Source organism: Jaculus jaculus, chromosome 1 (assembly GCF_020740685.1).
Source record: "Jaculus jaculus isolate mJacJac1 chromosome 1, mJacJac1.mat.Y.cur, whole genome shotgun sequence".
NCBI lineage: Eukaryota > Metazoa > Chordata > Mammalia > Rodentia > Dipodidae > Jaculus > Jaculus jaculus.
The window spans coordinates 329,403,655-329,424,811 of record NC_059102.1 but is presented as its reverse complement, the minus strand read 5'-3'; the positions used below and the strand labels follow the sequence as shown (position 1 = coordinate 329,424,811).

At 47.4% G+C, this 21,157-nt stretch overlaps 1 protein-coding gene across 1 annotated transcript in view; it reads left to right on the top strand.

Annotated features, from left to right (window-relative positions):
- Plxna2 (plexin A2) overlaps nt 1-21,157 on the top strand; it is a 203,053-nt gene that overhangs the window by 7,670 nt on the left and 174,226 nt on the right. Inside the window, exon 2 of the mRNA XM_045142360.1 lies at nt 14,977-16,239. Coding sequence (XP_044998295.1) covers nt 15,052-16,239 — 1,188 coding nt within the window. The 5' untranslated portion in view covers nt 14,977-15,051. The remainder of the gene's footprint in view (nt 1-14,976; nt 16,240-21,157) is intronic.

Sequence of the window (21,157 nt, the reverse complement as noted above, 5' to 3'; positions counted from 1 at the left end):
AGGAAAGAGGAAAGCCCATGGTGGTCTTGAGAGCGAGGGCACGGGCATTTGTGGTCAGCATTTAAATATGGGAGTTTAGATTTGCATTATGAATTTGATGTGGAATTTTGGTGCCCTCAGGTCTAAATGTAGAGAAGAAGAATGCTACCCTAGAACTGGTGAGTTGACATTGCTCTAAGAGTCTGTTTCTGGCAGAATGAAACACAGATCTGAGCCCTGACTGCCTGGCTCCAATAGAGAACTCACTCCTACTGCAAAGCAAGAGGCTCACTGAAGGGCCTGCCCAGGCAGAAAGGACAGGAAGAGCATGAGCAGGGCAGATATCTGGTCAGTGCCTGTCATTGGTCAAGCCATGCAGGATATGTGGGGACAAGTAGTGACTGTCTTCTCCTAGACCCATAAGCTTTCCCATGGCCTCCCCACTGCAGCATAGGGCCTTGTCTCCTGTTGGAAGTACAGGGTGTGGGAAAGTGAGTATGGAAAGAGTCCTGTGGGATTGGCAGCACTGTTCAAGGACATGCTACAGAAAATGGGGGATTGGGAGCTGTATATGATGCATGTATGTACATGTATATATATATATATATAGAGAGAGAGAGAGAGAGGGAGAGAGAGAGAAAGAGAGAGAGAGAGAGAGAGAGAGAGAGTGTGTGTGTGTGTGTGTGTGTGTGTGTGTCATGAAACTCAAGTACAAACAGTAAGTGGATTGTCAGTGTCAAACAGCAAGTCTTCATTGGGGGCTATCCAATTGCCCCAGCCTACTCCAGTACATTCTCTTGATCTCTTCACTTGGCCAGTTTCTCCAGTCTCTTGCTCCCTGCCCTGCCCTATATCCAGTGATATCCCCCACCCCCGCCATATCTCTGTTTCTTGGGTTTGGGCAGACACACAGTTCCAACCAGCTTTTCTCCATCCATCTCTAGCCTTGCTCTTTGCACAGTCAATGGCTTTGGCAAGGCCTGGATGCCCCTCCCTCCAGAGAGGCTCTGTGGGCACTGTTTGTGTTTCAGTCTCTATAGACCCAGCATTCACAACTTGAAGAGGCTGAGACAATGACACCCCAGCAGCTGCCTGCAGAGTGCTGGCTGGGAGGCACAGGCCGAGAGCTCTGACTCTCAGGAAGTTGAAAGGAAGCAAGAGGCAGGGAGTGTCAGGCCACCAGGGTTTGTGCTCCCTGCACCTGTGAGCTTTCTCAGGCTGCCATGCTCGAGCAGGAGCTGAAAAGGGGGCTAGGATTCACGGGCTGTTCCAGACCTTGGGGTTCTGTTACATGTTCCCCAAGTTGTTGTTACAGTGCTCCTCCCAGCTGTGATAAAAAGCCCTGGATAGAAACCCTGGCTCTTGGTTTGTGAACAAGGACAAAACATTGATTCAGAAAGAAATTAAAGAAAGCTTCACCAAGGCCCTGTATAGGCAGAGGACAGATGTGTTAACTTATAAGGAGTTTGAAGTTGGGACTGCTTAATTCAGTCTGATTGAACAGATGTTTATAGGATATCTTCCATGGGCTGAGTATGAGGGCTGGGAGGTAAGTCACTGGCAAGGGAGAAAACACAAGCACACAAATCTTGGTCAGAAAGGCGATGTAGATTCAGCAGGGGTGACAGAAGAGAGAGATGAGTCCGCAAGACAACCTGGAAAGGTGTGGACTAAAAAGGAAATGAACTCTGTACCACATGGAAAAGCCAAGCAGAGGTTTGAAGATTACCAGATGGGAGACATAAAGGTGTGATAGCTGACACCTACCTCCCAAGTTAGAGTCTCCTGCTTTGCAGCTCAGGAAATTCACTGGAGGAAAAGGCAGTGGTATGTCAGGACCAAACAAGTGACCCACAGAGACTGACCTTAATTCAGCAAACTGGTGCTTACATCTTTACCCCCATGGCTGGCCTCAGAGCAGGGTGCCAGGAAGGCTTGGCTGGGATTAGCCTTGGTCTCCCCTGGAGCCAGAGTTCTCCTAATCATGTTAAAATTAGCACTGCCTCCACAAGCAGGGGCAGACTCTGCAGAACTGAGGTTTGGTCAAGTCTGCTTTCAGGGGTCTGAATTCTGATCATTGTCATAAACAAGAGCAGAGCAGCTGCTCACTCCCGTCTATTATCAGCTTGGTTGGAGACAGAGAAATTTAAATGACAGTAAGATGCTTAGCAAAGAGAGTCGGTGTTAAAAATAAAGAAAACAAGACAGCTTGTTACATCCAAATAGAACAAATTAAACAGCCCTGAATTAATCAGTGATCTGCCGCGACAGGGGATGGACGAGGCGGAGGCTGGGCATTGGAGAGCTTGAAAAGGAGGGCGGGAAGAGAAGCACCAGGGCCCTACGGCAGCAGGTAGGGTGCCAGTTAATGCTCAGCCTGAATGCCAGGACTGTGAGGATGCTTTGGTCTTCCAAAGGGGCCTGGTAGCAACATTAGAAAAAGGCAGGCTGAGGAGGAAGACTTTGACACACTAGTCTCACTGCACACAGATTGGTCCTTTTGGACTCTTTCCATCCACCAACACTAGTGCAACCCCTGGGGCTTTCTCTAGGTCTTAGCCACCCCAAACCTCCTTCCCACCAGCCAGAGAAGAAAGGCTCGGCAGAAGCCAAGTGGCATTTGGTAGCTGGTGAGCAGTTCTCCTTTCACAGGGATTCCCAACAGCTCAACTTTGGCAGATTTTTAAACCCATTCCCAAAGGGTGGTAGCTGGGCGTCTCCAACTATGCATGGTGTTGTCTACAAGGAAACATAAGGATAACCTCTGGAGAAAGCAGTCACTCCTTAGAAATTCCACTTGGTGGCATGTGCAACTCCAGACACAGAGAAGCAGGGTGATGTGTAACTTTCAGAACCTTGGGTTTAAGTTCATCTTCCACCTTTCTGCACCTTTTTCAGAATAGCTAACCTGTTATATCAAAGTTTTCTCATCTGGGAAGAGGTGCTGTTAAAACCACTGACCCTCGCCAGTTTGCATGAGGGTCACATGACCAGAATGTTACATAGAAACTTCAGAACGAGTCACTGTACAAAGTGGAGTCCCTTGGAGATCCAGAACAACACACCAGAAGAAAGGACTCCTGAAAGGTCAGGACATGTCTGACAGGAGACAGACTTGTACACCTACTTCGGTGTGGAGGGAGGGCACAGCCGTGCACGTCTGTCAGCAGGAGCAGGACAGGCGTGATGTGCTGGAGCTCCAGGCTGCTGCTGCAGGAGCCTTTTCCGTGCTCTTTGACCCCAACATTCTTTCTCCTCTCCTCTTACTCCTCTGTCTGTCCTCTAGCTCCCTCCTGGCTTTTACCCTTTTCCAAGGTTTTCTCACACCCCATTCATCATTATATGTCTGATTTTCCTTGGAAAGTTCTTTTCATCCCACCCTCAGGCCCTCCCTCGACTAGCCTAGACCCTGCTTCCCTTCAGCACCTTCTTCACATGTGGCCACTTCTCTGACAACTGGGCCCGATCCTCTCCCCAGCAGAAAGTCTGAGGGATCCTAGATGTCCATCTGGAGTCGATAGGGTCTCAAAATCTAATGCTCTGCAGGTGGCAAAGGGCCCTCAAGCACACAGACCTCTGCCTGGAATGCCACCCCCCCTCAGTTTTCACTAACCCCTTTCACCCAGCTCCCCTACAAGTTCCCCATTGGTTGTATGAGTGTGAACACAGCTGCTACCTGAGCCAGGCTATGTGACAGCCCCGCGTCTGTTCTGCAAGGGCTAGAGTCTCAGACAAAGAGAGAAAAACAATAGGAACTGAAGGTGGGAAGGAACGGGGTGGGACTCAGGCTGCTTCATAGGTGTTCATCTGGTAAAAAGTAGGCAGCTCATATTCTAAGGCTGGGTGTTGGTTCAGAAAAACGCTGAGACATTGGAAAGAAGGAGAGACTGAGAGAAAGGAAAAAGAGAAACTTCTTCCATTTACTGAGGCAGAGCCTGTAAGGTAGAGCTCAGAGAATGTGATTTCCCAACTGCTGCATCATTGCCTCAGCATATCTACATTCTCCTTGAGGCCACTTTTCTTCCTCCTCCTTTGTTCATTCCTATCCTGCCATGGTACCTGGGCCATCAGCAAAAATAGCATACATGGTCCTTGAATCACTCAAAGGGTTTGAGGAGCTGAGAGGGGTCATGATATAGCCAGAAGACTGGTGGGCAGTGTGACTGGAGCCCTGAGGTCAGTGTGATAGAGGGTGGGATCTGCATCAGTGGTTCTGGCTGTCCAGGAGGTGGGTGCCTGAGTGACCAAATTCCAGTGCTTGTGATCATTCCTCCCCAAGCTTGAACTCAGTCCTTGACCTTCGAGTAGCCACTGCTACCAAGGGGATGATGTCCTTGAACAGTGTTTTCCCTACAACAGAAACAGAGTAACTGGTGTTTACTCAGAACTGTAGAGTTTATAAAACAATTTCATATCCTATCTCCTTGATTCTCACAACCTGTGGGGTGTTCTTTTACAGAAGGAAAGTGATCCTTCCTCCTCCAAAAGTTGACTAATGCCTGCAAAGTTACCCAGCTAGAAAGAGTAAGACTTGAACACAGGTCTCTTTCCAAAGGCCACAACTGTTGCCTGCAGCAGGTGCTGCAGCGAACTGTCATGACATCCTAACAGATATACCCACCCTCTTGTGAAACCTTCACAGGGACCAACTCTGGCCCACTCTGCTCTTGATCACTGCATTTGGTAAACTTCCATTTTCTCTAAACTGCCAAATGCTTCTTGGATTATTACCTGCTGGCCCTGTAGCTCTTTGACCATGACTTTTCCTACACAGGCCTGGGTCATATCTTCAAAAGCAGAGCTGGTATCTTTCCCTTCTCCATCTTTCTTACTATTTCCTTCACATAGACAATAATTTCACTGTGAGTTCAAGGTGAACAATAACTAGAATTTTTCCCAAACAGGTCGCTTCCTCTCTGAAAGCTCCAAAAAAAATCACTTATGACAAATCTCTGAGCTAAGCATGATAGATAGTTCAAACCATTTCTGAGGACAGACTAGCAGGAATAATGTCAGCTGAGAAAAAGCAAACAAGTATTTGCCTCCTTTCTCTATGCTGTCAGGATTCATACTGAGCACATTTCTGAGTAAAGGACAAGGGGCTTACCTGCTATGCTCAGCAGGCCAGTAAGTATCAGGTGTTATCCCTGCCCTTCAGGAGAATCATTACCAGTGGGGAGACAGGACACAAACAAAAGAGCCAGCACCACACTGCAGTGGGTGCTAAGATCAATACATGCCCAAACCAATGTGTTCTTTCTACTTCAGAAAGAGGAAGGGCTTTGAAGGACAGCAGGGTTTGGAGAGATGAAGTAGAAGGTGGGGACAGTCAGTCTTGGGAGAGTGCTTTTCAGAGATAAAACTGATGCAGGGACTTGGGGGTCTTGAGGGTAGACAGTGGGTATTGAGACTGGAGAAAGAGCAGCCAGCAGGGATTGAACTCTGGCATCTAGGATTCTTGGCCTCTACAGGCAACAGCAGGGAGCCATCAGAGTATTTCCAGAGTGACTCTTTTACTTTGACTATGTGGCTGGCATCATGAGACAAGGTTCTGAAAACAGGATACTTTGCCGAAAGGGTTCATCTGAGTCTTCACTAAAGGTAGTTTTCAGAATGGTCCATCACTGAAGAAGTCCTGGATAGCACATTTAAACACCATCCTGGGGAGGCAGAGTTGGTATCCTGGGGGAAGAGGTTACATTTGGACTTTGGTAAGTTCTAGCTTTTGGAAATGGGTAATAATAAACCAGATCCCTTGAACTTGCAGTGATAATCATTCTCCCTGATAGGAGGTGGGAGTATGAGGGATAGAGCAAGCTCCTTGTCCCCAGAACTCATGAGACTCAAGGCCACGCAGAGTAGAAAGGAAGGAGGATCTGTGAGAGGAAGTAGGAAATGACTTACCTCAGGTCTTTGGGGTCTTGATAACAGTTTTCTTTGAGAGGAAAAGATATGGATATCTTCAGGGCCAGAAAATGGGGCTTGGGTCAGCCCAAGGACTGAATGTTGGGAGAATGCCTGGTCCTTTATTTGACTTTTTCTTCCCTGACTTTTTGTTTCTTTTCCTGCCCATAGGCATGGATTGGAGCTGTGTCATTAGTCTTTGAAAACATTATGTTTAATGGCAGCATATTATGCCATTATGTAGAATAATTAATTTATTCCATCATCTAGGTGGGCAGTTTTTAACCCTGTTTTTCTGCCCCACTTCAAACTCCAGGAACCCCAGGCTCTCCCTGCACAGTAAGGATGGGATAAGAAGATGAGAACACTCCACAGTCCTGGCTAGATCCTGTGGAATTGTTCTGGAAGGTGGCTGCCCACTAGAAAGCCTCTCACCACAGAACACAAAAGCTCCACCTGGTAATTGATGCCAGCCCCACCTCAGCCCTAGCCCCTCAAAACAAAGGATCTAGTTAAGATAGATATGAAGAAGACTGATCCTCAAAGAAAACACTTGCCAGGTCTTACTCAGTATTCTAGTGAGTTTTCCAAGTTTTCCCAGATGGGTGATAAAAATATTTGGCTAAAAAGTAAATTTTAGAGATCAAGGCCAAGTGGGAAAAGCACAGGCCAATCAGAGCTCTGCCTTCCTGCTGAGGACATCAGGTAAGGGGTCAAGCTTGCTCAGACTCAGCCTCAACTTTGAATTGGGTGGGAATAGTCACATACCCCTTACAAGGTGATCGCGAAGATGACCAATAGTGTATGCCACATAAATAGTGGTTAATAGATAATGATAGCAGTGGTCACTCCTTATTGTTTTTGTTGCTGTGATTATACTGCCTGTACCCTTATGGTCCGAGGTTTCTTACTTTGAAGTCTGACTTGATTTAGCAAAGCCATCCTTTGCTTGCCTTGGAAAGATCTGAGGAATCCCTCTCCCCACTCTAACCCAGTAATACCAACCAGAGCAGCAGCCCTACTACTTGTGCCCGCTTAGGGTCAGGAGAGCAGTGGGTGGCCTCCTGCGCCTTCTTATCCCACAGGATGGGCACACTTCCAAGACCAGCTTCTGTGGCCTCAGAGCTCTGCGAATGCATCCTGATTCTTTCTGGCCAGGCAGGGGGTAGCATAGCAAGGTGGCCTTCTCCCTGTCCCTCCTGCAAAGGGGCCGATAAAGGCAGAATCCCAGGCAAAAAGGCAGAACGGGACAGCAGAGAGGGCAGCTGCATGAAATTGATTACTCTTGTAGCTTAGCTTATACCATGCACTCTCAGCTCTGCCCGGGTGGCGACCTTTAGATAATAAAGGGAATTCTGGGAGATTTCTGACAGGCCCATGACATATGGGGCGGGTCTGTAGGGTCAGGCGGTGTATCTCCCTTCTCTCAGCCCCAGGGTAATGAATCTGGCTTTGACATTGCAAAGCCAGCCCAACCCCCAACCCTAGAATAGAACAAAGTCCTCCCCTCCACACCAGCCCCTAAAATGAGTGTATATCTTAGAACCCTTCATAATTCAGACAACTCCAAACTTTTATAGCCTGTGCAAGGAAAGGACAACAGTGGATGTTTTCCTAAGACCCCAGGAGAGCTGGTGCTGTTTCCAGGGCTTGGTCAGAGCCCACAGAGAGACCTGGGAAAGAAAACACTAGAAAAATCTCCCTGGTGTGAAAACCAATGGTCCCCAGACAGGGTGATAGCAGATCACTCCATAGGAATCACCATATCCCAACGTGCTCTTGGGATATTCTCCAGGCAGAAGCAGAGGAAGGGGCCTGAGAGGCACCGAGGGTGAAACCCTGTCTGTGGGAAGAGACTGAATCAGCAAGTCGTGATGGTCCTGCCACAGTCAGCAGTCGAGTAGTGGGTCTTCTGGGCCCCTGTGCTGGGAGTGGATGAGAGCATGGTTTGCTGTCCTTCACTCCCCCGAATGTTCAGCACTATGCACCTTTGCATTTCCTACTCCTGAGTACAAACATGAATGTAACGCGCGCGCTCGCGTACACACACACACACACACACACACACACACACACACCCTGTACAATAGCAATTCCTGGACTAGGAAGTTAGAACCCACAACTCCTCCATACTGATTTCCCTTGCTTGTGCTGCTATAACAAAGAGCATAGACTTGTAGCTTCAGTGGCAGACATGCTTTCCCAGTGTTCTGAAGGCTGAGAAGTCCCAGGTGGAGCTGTATAAGGGTTTGGGTCCTTTTAAGGGTTACAGGAATGTGTTCCAGGCACCCTTTCCTCAGTGTGGAGAGATGTCTTCCCCTGGGTCTTCACATTGCTCCTTTGTGTGTGCCTGTCTCTGTGTCCACATTCCACTTTCGATGGAGACTCCAGCCATGTGGATCAGACCCCATGCTCAGGTCTTCATGTGAATCTCATCAGCTCAGTGGAGACCTTTAACTCACACACAGCCACAGCCTGGGGTTCTAGGGCTTAGGACTTTCCCTGTGCCTCCTGTCACCTAGTGTCTCATCCTTCTGTTAAGAACGGAGGCCTGTACTGTACCCTGTTGCCCATACTCTGCTGGTGTGAGAGTGCAGTTTTGTGACTCTAGAGACTTTGACCAGACCAGGGCTCTGCACACCACCCTGAACAGGCACCCCTCACAGATTCCCACCTGGCTCCTTGTTTTGGAGACTAGATCTAGTTTATTCCATTTTGAAAGGAAAGCTTGCGATTCTTCTTCTCTCGGTGTGGGTGGATGGCTAGGCAGATACTGTCACTTCAGATTGTTTCAACACCACCTGGGGAGGCTGTACTATCCCCCAAGTCACCTGCTCAGGATGTGTGTTCGGAGCAAAGCCCTGCTTACTGCTCTCCTTTCCTCTCCCCCTCCTCCCTGTTCTGGGCCAGGGCTAGCCACTTAGCTTCAAATAACACCAGAGTTTCAGAGGAAAATGACATTCTAGTAATGAAGCAAATGCAGCTGGTACAGCAGTGACATCTAAATTGTTCCTTTGGTCCTGTTATTTTCTGTAGGAAATTCTCCCTCTCCATACGCTGCTCCCCCTCTGCCTTTAAATCCTGTGCATAAAATGTGCTAATAACAATCTTGGTGTCTGTACTTGAGTGACAGCTGAAATAAGAAAGACTCATCATACCTCCTGCAGCCCTGTCACATGGAGCTCAAGGAGCCTCCTCCCAAACCCTCTAGCTCCCACCCCTCCCCCACCCCTCTCCCTGCTTTCCTCTTAATGAGAATCATGGCTATTTGAATAATAATATTACAGGCTCCATCAGGATGACAGTTGGGAAAAATCAACTCAAACCCATGATTATTCCTTCAATCTAATAATTACTTAAATACCAGATAACTCCTTTCATTCTAATTGGGGCCTTTCAGCCATTGGCGTCCCTGGGGCCTTTGCAGTGGCCCTCACACTCACCTGTGCTACTCAGTGTGCCTGGACTACTGCCTCTGACGTGGAGGCTGGAATGTGAGCAAGGCCGACTGGGAGGGAAGTGATCTTGGAGTGAGTGAATGCTCTACCCACAGGGGCCTCACAAATTCATGTAGACATTGCTTCCTTGTTGGCTGTAATTCATAAAAACCTGAAACTAATGAAACCTGACATCTTTGAGGACTAGTCCCCTGCCTCTTGGTAAACTTGCTCCTAGCCAGCTCTGAGTGATGCTTAGTGTCAGAAAACTTCACAATCTCTTCAGCAGTCGGCTCCAGGGATCTCTTCTAGATAGGATGCCTCCTCTAACCCCACATACATATCCAACTTCAAGTTCTTCTGCTATAGTTCTACTTCTGTTGGAAGACAGTGCTTTCTGTGCTGAGAATAAATATGACCCAGCTGTGGAGTTACCTACAACCCAGAGGGGTGGGGCTCCACGGACACCATACCTCCCAAGAAACAATATAGGTGACAGTCCTGGGTGTGACATTTGCCTGAGCTTGCATGGACTGGAGGCACTCAGAGGAGGTCTCTCACAGACAGGGAAGAGAGCCATTCTCAGTGTGTCATTTGTACTTCCTGCTTCTGCATCCTGGGTCTCTTTGGAGCTGTTGGTCCAGACCTAGTCCTACACTAGCTTCTGCCCAGGCTGGAAGCAGCATCAGAATCTTTCCTCAGGCCATTTCTGATTTCCAGAGTCCCGCTAGCATCAAAGGAGGAAGTGCTGACTCTGTGACTCAAGATAGCCTGTCCCTGACTCATTTTGAGTCATCCTGGACAATTTAATTCCTTCCTATAGACGCAAAGTGGAAGGTGGTGGCAGGTTGGCGTGACCTTATAATTGCTTTCAGCATCCATCCTAGCTAACGGAAAAAGGACCTGGGGAGAGGAAAGATTCACCTCCACCATGGGAGAAGGAGGAAAGTCCCCAGAAGCTGCTTGCTGCCCTCCCCCTTGCCTCTGCTTCTCGGGGTTCTGTTGTGTGTACCACCCCATAACTGCAGCAGTCAAAATAGGCATTCTTATTTCTGTGGTGACAGACATAACCATGGTGGCATGGGAGGTGACTGCAGTGACAGTGACAACAGTGATGGAGAGGGTGAGGATGACGGAGCTGCGCCTGGGTCCAGCGATATGAGAGCTCCTCGCATTAGCTTGCAAAGCTCTACCCTACTCTAACTCCTCCTTCCACCAGTCCCTCTGGCAATGAGGGAGGCCAAGTGACAGCACAGAGGCGTGCGCATCCAAGCCTCTTGGGAAGGGCAGCAGATCAGAATAGCAGGCAGAGGGAATCCTGCTTTGAGTTTCACTGTCACTTCCTCCGTGGATCACTACTGACACCTGCCACAGCTGGTCAGCAAGATATCAGTTGCCCTAAGTGGCTGTCACCCATACCTACTTCCTGGATCCTGATTGGAGAGATGATGTCATCAAACCCCAAAATAAAATACTTAGTGGCTTGCTTCCCAAAGAGGCAAGTGTGGCCTCTGCTTGACACCAAAAGCTTTGTGGGGAAGGTATTGGGTGGTGTTGAGGGATGGCTCTGCAGATGAGACAGAAGTCCAGAGCTTTATGACCCCATCTGAGAATGGGGAAGGGAGAAGAAAACTGATAGGAGAGCAGAGGCCTACACTAGGCTCTCAAGAATGCATGTGCCAATTGACTTCATGAACAAGACAGATGTGACAGAAAGAGGACCGTTCTATTAAAGGGAAACTCCCACAATTGACATGAGCAGGATTCTGATCAGGGTTAAAAGGAAGTGCTAGTTGTACAATGTCATAACCTTCAACCAAACAGGATAGACAGTTCATTCTGAGACAGACTGTGGGTTAGAGGGAGGTTAGGAGTCAGAAATATCAGCCAGTACCAGCTCTGGTGAAGGCTGTTTCCTCTTGCGCGCTTGGCATGGGCTAGCACTGTGATGAGGGCTTTGTAGCACTGTTATCTTCATAATCAACCTATGTGGTGGGTTCTAATACTGAGATCATTTCAGACATGTAGGAATGGCATCTTAGAGTGGTCCAGTGCTTTGACAAGGTGCACACAACTGAAGCTCTGTTTAGAGCCAAGCATCTAGGTCCAGTGACCCAGTGTTTGACCATCATATCACACTGCTGCTCTTCAGAGGCACAAAGATAGCAGTCCTCATCCTGAGCATCCTCACCCACTGGATCCAGCTTCTTAGTTCTATCCATTTTGGAGCCTTTCAACTTGCCCTGTAGTAATGTCTTAGTAGAGGCCTCACTACGTGTGGGAGATGAAGCTCATATCCACCCCGGCCCCAGAAAACTGTGTCTCTTCTTGACCCCAGCATCCAGTGATAACTGCTGCAGGATAGGCAGAACCATGAATTCCCTGGCTGGCCACCAGAGCAGTTTATCCCTGAAAGATGCTGATTAGAGGGTTAAGGAGAAAACACCTACTGGAGGGGTGAGCTGAGAATACCTGCCTGACCAGAGGGACCACTACTACTGTTGGACCCATACTCCAGGAACTGAAAGACTGGCATCAAAAAAAACCCAAAAAACAAAAAACCGGGCGTGGTGGCGCACGCCTTTAATCCCAGCACTCGGGAGGCAGAGGTAGGAGGATCACCATGAGTTCGAGGCCACCCTGAGACTACATAGCGAATTCCAGGTCAGCCTGGGCTAGAGTGAGACCCTACCTCGAAAAAACAAAAACAAAAACAAAAAAAAAAAAAAAAGGAGATATAGATTGGCTAGCTCAGATACTCTTTATGATACCCTGTATTTTAAAACCAAGAACAAGATTGATGTTAGGGAGATGCTAGAGTCAGCCAAAGCACAACACATTTGGTGAGCGGCAAGCGAGCACATTGAACCAGGTGTCTTGAGTCTGCTACCCTTCTTCTTGCCTTCTGACTACAGCCCTTCTAATCATCAGACTACTTTCCCCATTCTCAGTCCAACTCATGGCAGCCTCGCTGCAGGCTATTCAGAGACAGTGTTGGGACTTGTGCAATAGTATGACAGAGAAGATAAGCCTGGATCTGTTCCCTTTCCCCTGCCACTGACCTCCCTGACTGAGATCTGCCATGGGACTAGGAAGGGAGATAAGGTCACAGTTGCATTCACAAGGTTCATCCATGAAAGGAAGAACATAAGCAAAGAGGAAAAACCAGGAGTTTTGGCAGGATTTCTGAAATGCCATCTCCAGGTGAGGCCCTAGGGATAATCTACCATTTATCATAAGCAAAGCTGTCATGGTGCACGTGATCTTAAGAAGTTTCCCTGCAGAGTATCACTTTATCTTTCATGACAGCCCGGGAGCTAGGTACTGCCATTATCCTTTCCTAGACAGAAGGGAGACTCAACTTGCCAAGGCACCAGTGTGCTACCAATTCTGCTTTACAAAAAAAAAAAAAAAAAAAAATACCCACAACTCTTCAACCATGTCTGGACAGATACTGGACAGGGAAGTGAGATGGTTGGCAGTATCCTTGGATGTTGATCTCTGCTAGCAGGACCCTTCCCTACATCCATGAGCCAACTGCATGTGTGTGCATGTGTGTGGTGGGGAAGGCTGGCACATGTTGTATGTGATCTCAACACCACTGTGTTTGAGCGTGCTTGCCACAGCAAACTCCATGCATGACATGGTGACAGTCTCTTCATGGCTTCTTGTGCATCCTGATCTCTATGCTGCATTCTTGGCTTGAAACCATCCATGTGATGCCAAAGGACCCCACCTGTGACCCCCTTCATACAGACTCAGCTAGCTTCCCACTTGACAGGAGCATGCAGAACATGAGCTGCAATTCCCAATCCAGCTGGAGAAATTAAGGATTCTGTTATTTCCTTTCTGCAGCTCCTCTTGAGGAATTTACGTCCTGCTACCAGCCTCAGGACATAGCTAAAAATAACCTCAGCTTCTCAAACCGAAAGCTCTCTCTGTGGGGAGTGTTTGCCAGTGTGCACGTGGATCCGGAAGGGCTGTGTCAGAGTAGCCGAGGTCAGCCGGAGCCTCATGGTGCCTTCCTCTTTCCAAGGAAGTTAGGGCCTCTTGAGTCATTTAGAATGCCCAGTTGAAGGAGGGGGATTGAATGGGACCACTTTGGCACCATTACCACAGTGACTGCAGAGTAAAGGAGCAGAAAGGGAAGCTTCTGAGAGTATAAAGAAAAAGTTGGGATAGGAGTATTCTCAGAGTGGTGTCAGTTCTAATTATAACCCTGTCCAGCCAGACTGGGGAGTGGAGGGGACAGGTGGGCCTCTCTCACATTGCCTGGAGCAAATTCTCCGTCTTTGCTGGAGTGTTCCCATTCCTACTGCCTGTGCATCTACAGTTCTGTCTGGACTTGTCAACAAGGTTGCCGGGCAATCTGTCTGGCTAGAGAAAAGGTGCTTTGGTTGGACAGCTGATGCCTCCTTCAGATGCCAATGCCAGGTTGCTACTGTTCTCCCTCTCCCTAGAAGTAAGGGTCTGTGTGACCGCCTGAAAACAACTAGCCTTCCTACCTACCCCCTTTCCTGGGGTCTCAGTGGGACTCCTCAGGGTCTTCCTTACTTGCTGGACAGCTTCCTTCTGATGCAGATAGCTTCCGAAGTGGCAAGAGAGGCCTGGGCAGAACTCACACATGCTTGAACAGCTGAAAGGGCCCAGTAGTAGGCACATAAGACTGGCCCAGAACTTGTCTTTCTCCACAGCTGCCCATGTGTTCCTCAGCAGAACCCCCCACAGGTGACTGACACTAAGCACAGCTAACCAGGTCCCTCAGCAAGGAGATGGGCTCTACAGACATGTCTGCAGAAAAACAGAAGCTGAAGGGCTTCTTGGGGTCTGGCCACCACACTGCTAGAAGGCAGTGTTTGTTTCTTACTACAGAGGCCTGAGAGTCACTGCCGGTTTCCAGAGTTTTAGCAGGCTGTGAGATGATGATGTGTGTATGAATCCCAGTCCTATTACATACAACATACTTCCCCCTTTTAACAAGTCTTAACAGTTAAAGACCAGGAATTCTTATCTCTACGGCAAGAGACACAGAGGGGCAGCCAAAGGTACTCCCTTGTCAGTGAGCAACAAAGCATGAGAAAGTGAAGAATCCTGAAAGAGTGAAGCAATGGGAATATGAGTTAAAGAGGAATGCTATTTGCCATATTAGACCATGGGAGGAAGGGAAGCACCCAGCCAGCTCATAGAAAGCATTTCTACTCACCTTGGGGTTAGAAGTAATGACTCCAAACAGACTTTTAAACTCTCTGAGAGATAAAGCCAGTATCTTGAGAGAACTGAAATAGAGTTAGTTTGTACAGTGACAAAAAAGCACTATACAGTGTAATGCTGAAGACTAAAATAGATAATAGGATTCCCTGAGCATCCCTAAGAGGAAGAAAATATGTTAAAAATAGAAAAACCAAAATGGAACTCAAGAGATGCACAAAGCAAGCTGGGTGTGGTGGCACATGCCTTTAATCCCAGCACTTGGGAGACAGAGATAGGAGAATTGCCGTGAGTTTGAGGCCACTCTGTGACTACATAGTAAATTCCAGGCCGGCCTAGGCTACAGTGAGACCCTACATTTAAAAAAAGAGATAGAGTCCTGGGTCAAGCAATACTATTCACTCTTGGGTATTACTTTTGGTCTGACCATTGTGTCTTCTTTTTCCAGAACCATGTGAGGGCTAACCCAGGGAACTGGAACAGCACACAGAGTACCAGTCTCTCTGGCCTCACCCTACTCGGGATGGAGCAAAGGAGGACCCAGCTTTGGGCCACACAGGCTGACAGTTGGTCTGTGGTCCTAGTCTCAGTGGCTTGGCTGCTTCTGGCCCCCAGCGCCTCTGGCATGCCTCAGTTCAATACCTTCCACTCTGAGAACCGTGACTGGACATTCAATCACTTGACTGTGCACCAGGGGACAGGGGCCGTGTATGTGGGAGCCATCAACAGGGTTTACAAGCTGACAGGCAACTTGACTATCCAGGTGGCCCACAAAACAGGGCCAGAAGAGGACAACAAGGCCTGCTACCCACCCCTGATAGTGCAGCCCTGCAGCGAGGTGCTCACGCTCACCAACAATGTCAACAAGCTACTGATCATTGATTACTCTGAGAACCGCCTGCTGGCCTGTGGCAGCCTCTACCAGGGCGTCTGCAAACTGCTGCGGCTGGATGACCTCTTCATCCTGGTGGAGCCTTCCCACAAGAAGGAACACTACCTGTCTAGCGTCAACAAGACAGGCACCATGTACGGTGTGATCGTGCGCTCTGAGGGTGAGGATGGCAAGCTCTTCATTGGCACGGCTGTAGATGGCAAACAGGATTATTTTCCCACCCTGTCCAGCCGGAAGCTGCCCCGAGACCCTGAGTCCTCTGCCATGCTGGACTATGAGCTCCATAGTGATTTTGTGTCCTCTCTCATTAAGATTCCCTCTGATACCCTGGCCCTGGTCTCCCACTTTGACATCTTCTACGTCTATGGCTTTGCCAGTGGGAGCTTTGTCTACTTCCTCACTGTCCAGCCAGAGACTCCTGACGGTGTAGCCATCAACTCAGCAGGGGACCTCTTCTACACCTCACGCATTGTTCGTCTCTGCAAGGATGACCCCAAGTTCCACTCCTATGTGTCACTTCCCTTTGGCTGCATGCATGCTGGGGTGGAATACCGCCTCCTGCAGGCTGCTTACCTCGCCAAGCCTGGTGATGCTCTGGCCCAGGCCTTTAACATCAGTAGCCACGATGATGTGCTCTTTGCCATTTTCTCCAAAGGACAGAAACAATATCACCATCCACCCGATGACTCTGCCCTCTGTGCCTTCCCCATCCGGGCCATCAACTTGCAGATCAAGGAGCGTCTGCAATCTTGCTATCAAGGCGAGGGCAACCTGGAGCTCAACTGGCTTCTGGGAAAAGATGTGCAATGCACTAAAGCGGTAAGAAGCCTCCCATGTTCTGCCTCCCCACTCTCACTGCATGCCTAACAGGTTCTGGCTTTCCTACTCTTGTTCCTTATACCCCCTGCTCCCAAGCCACTAAGAGCCTGGAAGGAGAGAGGGCTTCAGGTAACCTGGTAGGAGTCAACCAATTGCATAGAGTCTCATCTCTATGAGATTCTTGGGGTATGTTTCTTGATTCAGTAAATCATTTGTAATGTAGCATACCTTATGCTGGTGAATCCTATAGCCAAGCTCTCTGCCCTCATGGAGCTAATGTGCTAATGAGGCTCTAAGACAAATCAGCATATAAAGCAGACAGTCAAGCTGGTGTGGGTGGGGGGAGGGGAGATGCTTGTCTATAATCTTAGCACATGGAAGGTGGAGGCAGGAGGGTCAGGAGTTCAAAATATTGCTTTGCTGCATAGTTTGAGGCCATCTTGGGTGACATGAGACCCATCTCTAAGAACAAATAAAAAGTTTAGCCTAGGGGCTGGAAAGTTGGGTCAGTGGTTAACACACTTTTCTGCAAAGCTCATTGACCTGGGTTTGATTCCCTAGTACCCATGTAAAGCCAGATATACAAACTGGCACATGCATCTGAAGTTTTGTTTTCAATGGCTAGAGGCCCTGGAGAACCCATTCTCTCTCTTCTTTTTTTGTTTCCTCCTCTTCTTCTTCCTTCTCCTTGTCTCTGTGCTTGCAAAAAAAATAAATAACAAATATCTTTTTTAAAAGTTTAATCTTGGGGAGGTAATATGATGGAGAATGGAATTTCAAAGGGGAAAGTGTCGGCGGGGGAGGGAGGGAATTACCATGGGATTTTTTTTTATAATCATGGAAAATGCTAATAAAAATTAAAAAGAAAAAAAACAGAAAAAAAGTTTAATCTGCCAAATTGTGGTAATTGTTATAGAGGAAAATAAAATGTTGAGAGTGTTGACTCTATGAGGGAGTGGTACTGGACCCAAAACCAGTAAGGGGAGAAAGGGGACATGCAGGCAACTAGATAAACAGTCCAGAAATAGGGTGAAGTACTAAGTAATGAGAGCATACCTAGAGTATTAAAGGAACAGCAAGGAGACCCTAGAGTCTGACTAAACTATGTGAAAAAGAATAGTCAAACATATAGTCAGTCATAAGTAATGGGACCAGATCCCATTCAACACATAGATCTGGTAATGGAATCAGCAGATCACATACATGCAGGCCATAGACCACTAGGATACCAAGTGCAGGAGATGAAAAACATTGGATATCTGAGTCCAAGGAGAAAGAAAGGAGTCAAGTCTGGCTGGTAAGAAAGGAAAGGCTGCCCCTGATTTTTTTTTTTTTTTTTGTTAGTTTTTTCAAGGTAGGTTCTCACTCTAGCCCAGGCTTATCTGGAACTCATTCTGTCTGAAGTCCTAGGCTGGCCTTGAACTCACAGAACTCTTCCTACCTCTGCCTCCCAAGTGCTGGGATTAAAGGCAGGTACCACCATGCCCAGCTTGAACTCAGGATTTAAACCTGAGTACAATAGAGACATGCTAACTCATGACAAGCCTCTGTGAGAGGACAAGGTGACCAGATGCTATGGTTAATGTGTACACTATTATCCCCCCATTTTCCCATGTCTCACTCTATATGTATGCCTCCTTTCTTCTCTCCTTCAGTCCACGTGTCCTTTGATCCATCTATCTCTTTTCCTTTCTACCACCACTGCCCATCCTTCTAATTCATCCATTTCTCCTCCTTCTTATTCTTCATCTTTTCTTCTGCCCATCTCTCCACCTATCCATCATCCCTTTTTCTACTGATCCCTTCATCCACTCAACAACTGTCTGGCACTATCTACAGTGCTGGAATGCATAGATTAAAAGCCATAATTCTCCCACAAGTGTCATTTCTAGTGAAAGATGGATGGGAACAAAGTGGAGTCTAGGTCATGAGTTTGGCCTTAGCGAGCAACACCACAGTTCAGACTGCGCTACATCCTATTTCAGGCAGGAAACATTTCTGCCTTCTCATTTGTGAAATGGGAATCATAGCACACTCCCCATGGGTTAACCAAAAAGAAAATATATGGAGATATTAGTACAGCGCCTAGCATGCTAGTTAACTGTGGGGATGTGACAAATACTAAGAGTAGATTTCTGTACACAAAGTTGTGTACTCTACACAGGCAGCCTGCAGGAAAATCTGAGACCAAGTCCCACTTGACAGATTTCTGAATATTCTAGAGTAAGAGAGAGTTCCTGCTCGGAGGTCTACCTGAATTCCTTCTGAGTATTCCAGAACTAGGAACCCTGCTCTAAAGCCTCCAAACTGCCTTCTGAGTACTACTGTAAATACAAGATGCTTGCTCTGCATCTAATCTGACTGCCTTCTGAGTATAGTGGGTGGATGATTCCTGTTCTGAGGCTCACCTGCTTTCCTTCTGTGGTCTCTAGATCAAGGGTACCTGTTAACAGAAGTACTTGTCTGCCTTCTGAATTCACTATTCCAAGGGTTCCTTCTCAGAGCTCCACCAGACTGCCTTCTGAATTCTCTACATGGAGAGTTCTTTTTTTTTTTCTCTGAGGCTCACCTGGATGCCTTCTGTGTACTCTTAATGGAAGGTGACTGCTCAGAACCCTACCAGACAGCTGCTGATATTGCAGACCCAAGGTGCCTGCTCTCAATATCAAAGCAGACTGCTTGAGACACTACCCCGTGTGTCCCGGCTGGGGCCCTGTTGCCTTCATCATATGTCTGTTACTATAGGGTAATAGTTCAGGCGTCAGGCTTTGAAGGCTAACCAATTACATTAAAAATCAGTTCTGCTATGTATACTCTGGAAAGTTATATTTTTGGCCTCATTTTCATCTTTAAAGTAGAAAAAAAAAGAGTACTTTTTTGATGCTTATTATGAGGACCAAAGAGAATGTAAACTATTTAACACAATGCCAGGCACATAATAATTATTCAATATATGGACAGTATGATTAATACTAATTATCCTAATACAAGTCAGTTGTTTGCTTAGTTATCTTCCATAAAAAGAGTAAGCTCAAGTCAGATAATCTCCAGCTTGCTCTTCAGTACTGAAATTGTATGTCCAGTGACCCTAGCCAGTGGAAAAAAGTGGAGAGGAAATGTAAGGGTTAACTCCTTGTAATGTCCGGCCCGATTCCCAGAGCCCAGAGGGGACCTTGTCAGGAGGAAACTGCTGATTCCTGCTTGCTTCTAAGCCAGAGGAAGAGGAAGACGACACCCTGCTCTACTCCAGCGGTGGTGCAGACAAGCCCAGGCTAGTGACCAAGAGAGAGCGGTGTTCAAAATTGACTGCCAGAGGAGCCTCCACCTTACATTAGCCCCTCCTCACCCTCTTAATATCAAGGCATGAAAGAAAAATGACCCCTTTGGGTTCATATAGTCCAGTGGATCCCAGAGCCGGACACCCAGAGAGGTTTTAGTGACCTCTGATGAGCTTAAGGGTCAGTGAGAGAAGCTGTGGTCCAAAATCTAACTTTTTTTCTTATAAACTAACATTGAAATCTCAGGTCAAGGACCTGTGCTTTACCCCCAGAAAATGGATGAGGAAGGCATCCTTCACAGTGATAAGTAGAAGCTGTACACGCCATTTATTACCTCCCCTGATTCTCACATGAATAATTATCAGCCCCATTTGCAGATGGAAAGATGCAAATGTACATAAACTATTCTGCTTAAGTAATACAACTGAAAAGAAGGCAGGGTCTGACCTCAGGGCAGCCATGGGACTTCTGGGTACAGGCTCCTTCTGCCTCTGCCTCTCAGGAAAGCCACACTACCATCACTCACAATTTGAGCAAAAGTAAAGGGCACTGGGTATTAGGAGTATTTGACAATATCTTGAGAAAGAAATTGAGGAAGAAGGAAGTGACAGACAATCCCAGAGGCTTGGGCTCAGAAAAGTTTCCTTTATAGTTCAGGAGATTCCAGAGTCAGAGAAGAATGCAGAGCAATCCCTAACTGTCAACTAGGGTTTTGCTTTTGTCATGATCTGTCTAAAAGCTGACATGGGTAACAACTCTGTAGTTTTACTAGCCCTTGGAGAAAGTGACTATGGAGAGCAACCTTGGACTATGAATTCAAGGACTTAAACCTAAAAGGAAGCTTGACATCGACCTGACTCAGTACCCAACTGTTTTACTTTACAGATGAGAAAATGAGGCCCAGAGAAGGCAGTGACGGCAAGAACGTGCATCCAAATAGAGTAAGGGCAGAATTGAAATCCAGATCACCTAAATATAAAGTACAGGGATAGGGAAAAGAAGTAGCTAGGGTAAAACACCATGGCTAAAGACTACCTGCTTACACTGCTGGTAGACTGAAAAATTGGTTCTGTGTAGCTGAGGAAGGAAAGCATCAGTCAGCAGTATTTGCCAGCACCCATAATGTAAACACTACTGATACTGGCTTTAAGTTCAGTGGTATCATTGGATGCAGAGATGTGCACAGTCACCTTTTATGGGCTAGCACCAGTATATCATAGCTTCCTCCCTTCCGTGCTGCTGTATAGGGTCCATGTGAGCCTAAGTTTAAGGTCATTCTTACTCCAATCCTGGGTGTCATTTCCTATGGCATACCTATGCACTGTATAGCACCATCACTCCTGACAGGAGCAGAAGCAGCAGCTGTCTATCCACAGGTGTCAAGTCCCAGAACTGTTCTGTCCCTCAAAACAGAGAGTGGGGGGAATACAAGGGAATTCCATGACTTCAGGAAAAAAATCATGTGCTATGACTTAAAAGCTGAGTATTCCAAGGAAGTGTGGTTGTCAACAAGTGAAGCATCAGCTTGCTCCTTCTTGGTGAGAGAAAAAAAGGTTAAGAGAACTTTGCTTACCACAGCCACTTCCTAACTCTTGTAGGAAAGTATTCTAGACCCCAGCACTCAAAGTTCTTTCTGGCCA